This window comes from Suricata suricatta, chromosome 12 (genome assembly GCF_006229205.1).
Source record: "Suricata suricatta isolate VVHF042 chromosome 12, meerkat_22Aug2017_6uvM2_HiC, whole genome shotgun sequence".
Classification (NCBI taxonomy): domain Eukaryota; kingdom Metazoa; phylum Chordata; class Mammalia; order Carnivora; family Herpestidae; genus Suricata; species Suricata suricatta.
Window position 1 is genome coordinate 69,172,563 of NC_043711.1, and position 1,340 is coordinate 69,173,902.

At 36.3% G+C, this 1,340-nt stretch overlaps 1 protein-coding gene across 1 annotated transcript in view; it reads right to left on the reverse strand.

Annotated features, from left to right (window-relative positions):
- Positions 1-1,340, reverse strand: part of SPTLC3 (serine palmitoyltransferase long chain base subunit 3) — a 128,470-nt gene that overhangs the window by 95,238 nt on the left and 31,892 nt on the right. The window contains exon 2 of the mRNA XM_029919101.1: positions 1,039-1,224. Within this exon, the coding sequence (XP_029774961.1) occupies positions 1,039-1,224 (186 nt within the window). The remainder of the gene's footprint in view (positions 1-1,038; positions 1,225-1,340) is intronic.

Consider the following 1,340-nt stretch of genomic DNA (forward strand, 5'->3'; position numbering starts at 1 on the left):
TAGAGAAAAGAAATTCAGGGCATCATAAATTATTTGAACCAATTTAGAACACATGTTAGGAAAATCCAGGCTCTTTGCAGATCTCTGAATATTTTCCAGGTTGTCCTGTTAGCTCTGTAGACTCCTGTGGGCTAACTTACCAAAAGTATCTAGATTAGTGGTTCTAAACTGGCATGTTTTTGCACTTTATGATGCATTTCGCAATGTTTGCAAGCATGTTTGATTGTCAAAGTGTGTGGTAGAATGCTAATTCACTTATATGAATAGAGGCCTGGGATGCTGTTAAAAATCTTACAATGCACAAGGCAGCCTCTCACATCAAAGAATTATCCAATCCAAAATGTCAAATGGTACTCTAGTTGAGAAACATTGACTTAAATGCACTTAAAGTTTCATGTTTTACTTGGGCAAACTTTTCTATTCTGGGATAGAACATAAAGAATACTCATCTTGCAATGAGAAGATCAGCAGACAGTCCTATCCAAATGCCCTTACTCTTATATGTTGAGTCTTTCATTTCTTTACAATGGTATTTTAGGGGCAACTGGGTAACTCAGTAGGATAAGCATTCGACTTCAGCTCAGGTCATGATCTCCCAGTCTGTGAGTTTGAGTCCCAAGTTGGGCTCTGTGCTGACAGCTCAGAGCCTGGAGCCTGCTTTGGATTCTGTGTCTCCCTCTTTCTGTCCCTCCCCTGCTCGCACTCTGTCTCTCTCTCCTTCAAAAACAAATAAACTTTAAAAATTGGTATTTTAATACCTATCTCATGGGATTGTTATAAAAATTAAATACAATAATGTCTGAGAAAACCCTTAGTTCAGTATCTAGCAAATAGTAGTTACTTAATAAAATACTTGTGAAAAAACCAAGTCCAACATACGGGTATATGGGGTTTATGGATGGAGATGAATAGAATTTACCCTGAATGGTTTCTGAGTGCATCACTTTTTTTTAGGATCTGTACATGTATCACCACTTCTGAGAACACTTAACAGAAGAACATGCATTGACAAAGATCCAAGGATGTACACATACATACTTTTTGTTCTTCTCGCTCTACAGCTGCATTGCACTTTTCTATTCCGGAGTTCCTCAGAAAGTCTCTGAAATAGCCAAATAGGGTTCCAAGTCCATATCCCAAGTAAGTGAAAACCATAACATGAAGAGGTGCTTCCTCAAAGGATTCAACAATTGGCTTATCATAAAAATGTGGTTTCCCATTTTGCTGAAAACAAAAGAAAATAGGTTAGTTCTTTTTATTGCAATAAAATATAATACTTAAAATTTTGGACTTTCAAACTTTTAAATTTCAAAAAGCATGTTTAAGATCATAAAAAAGTG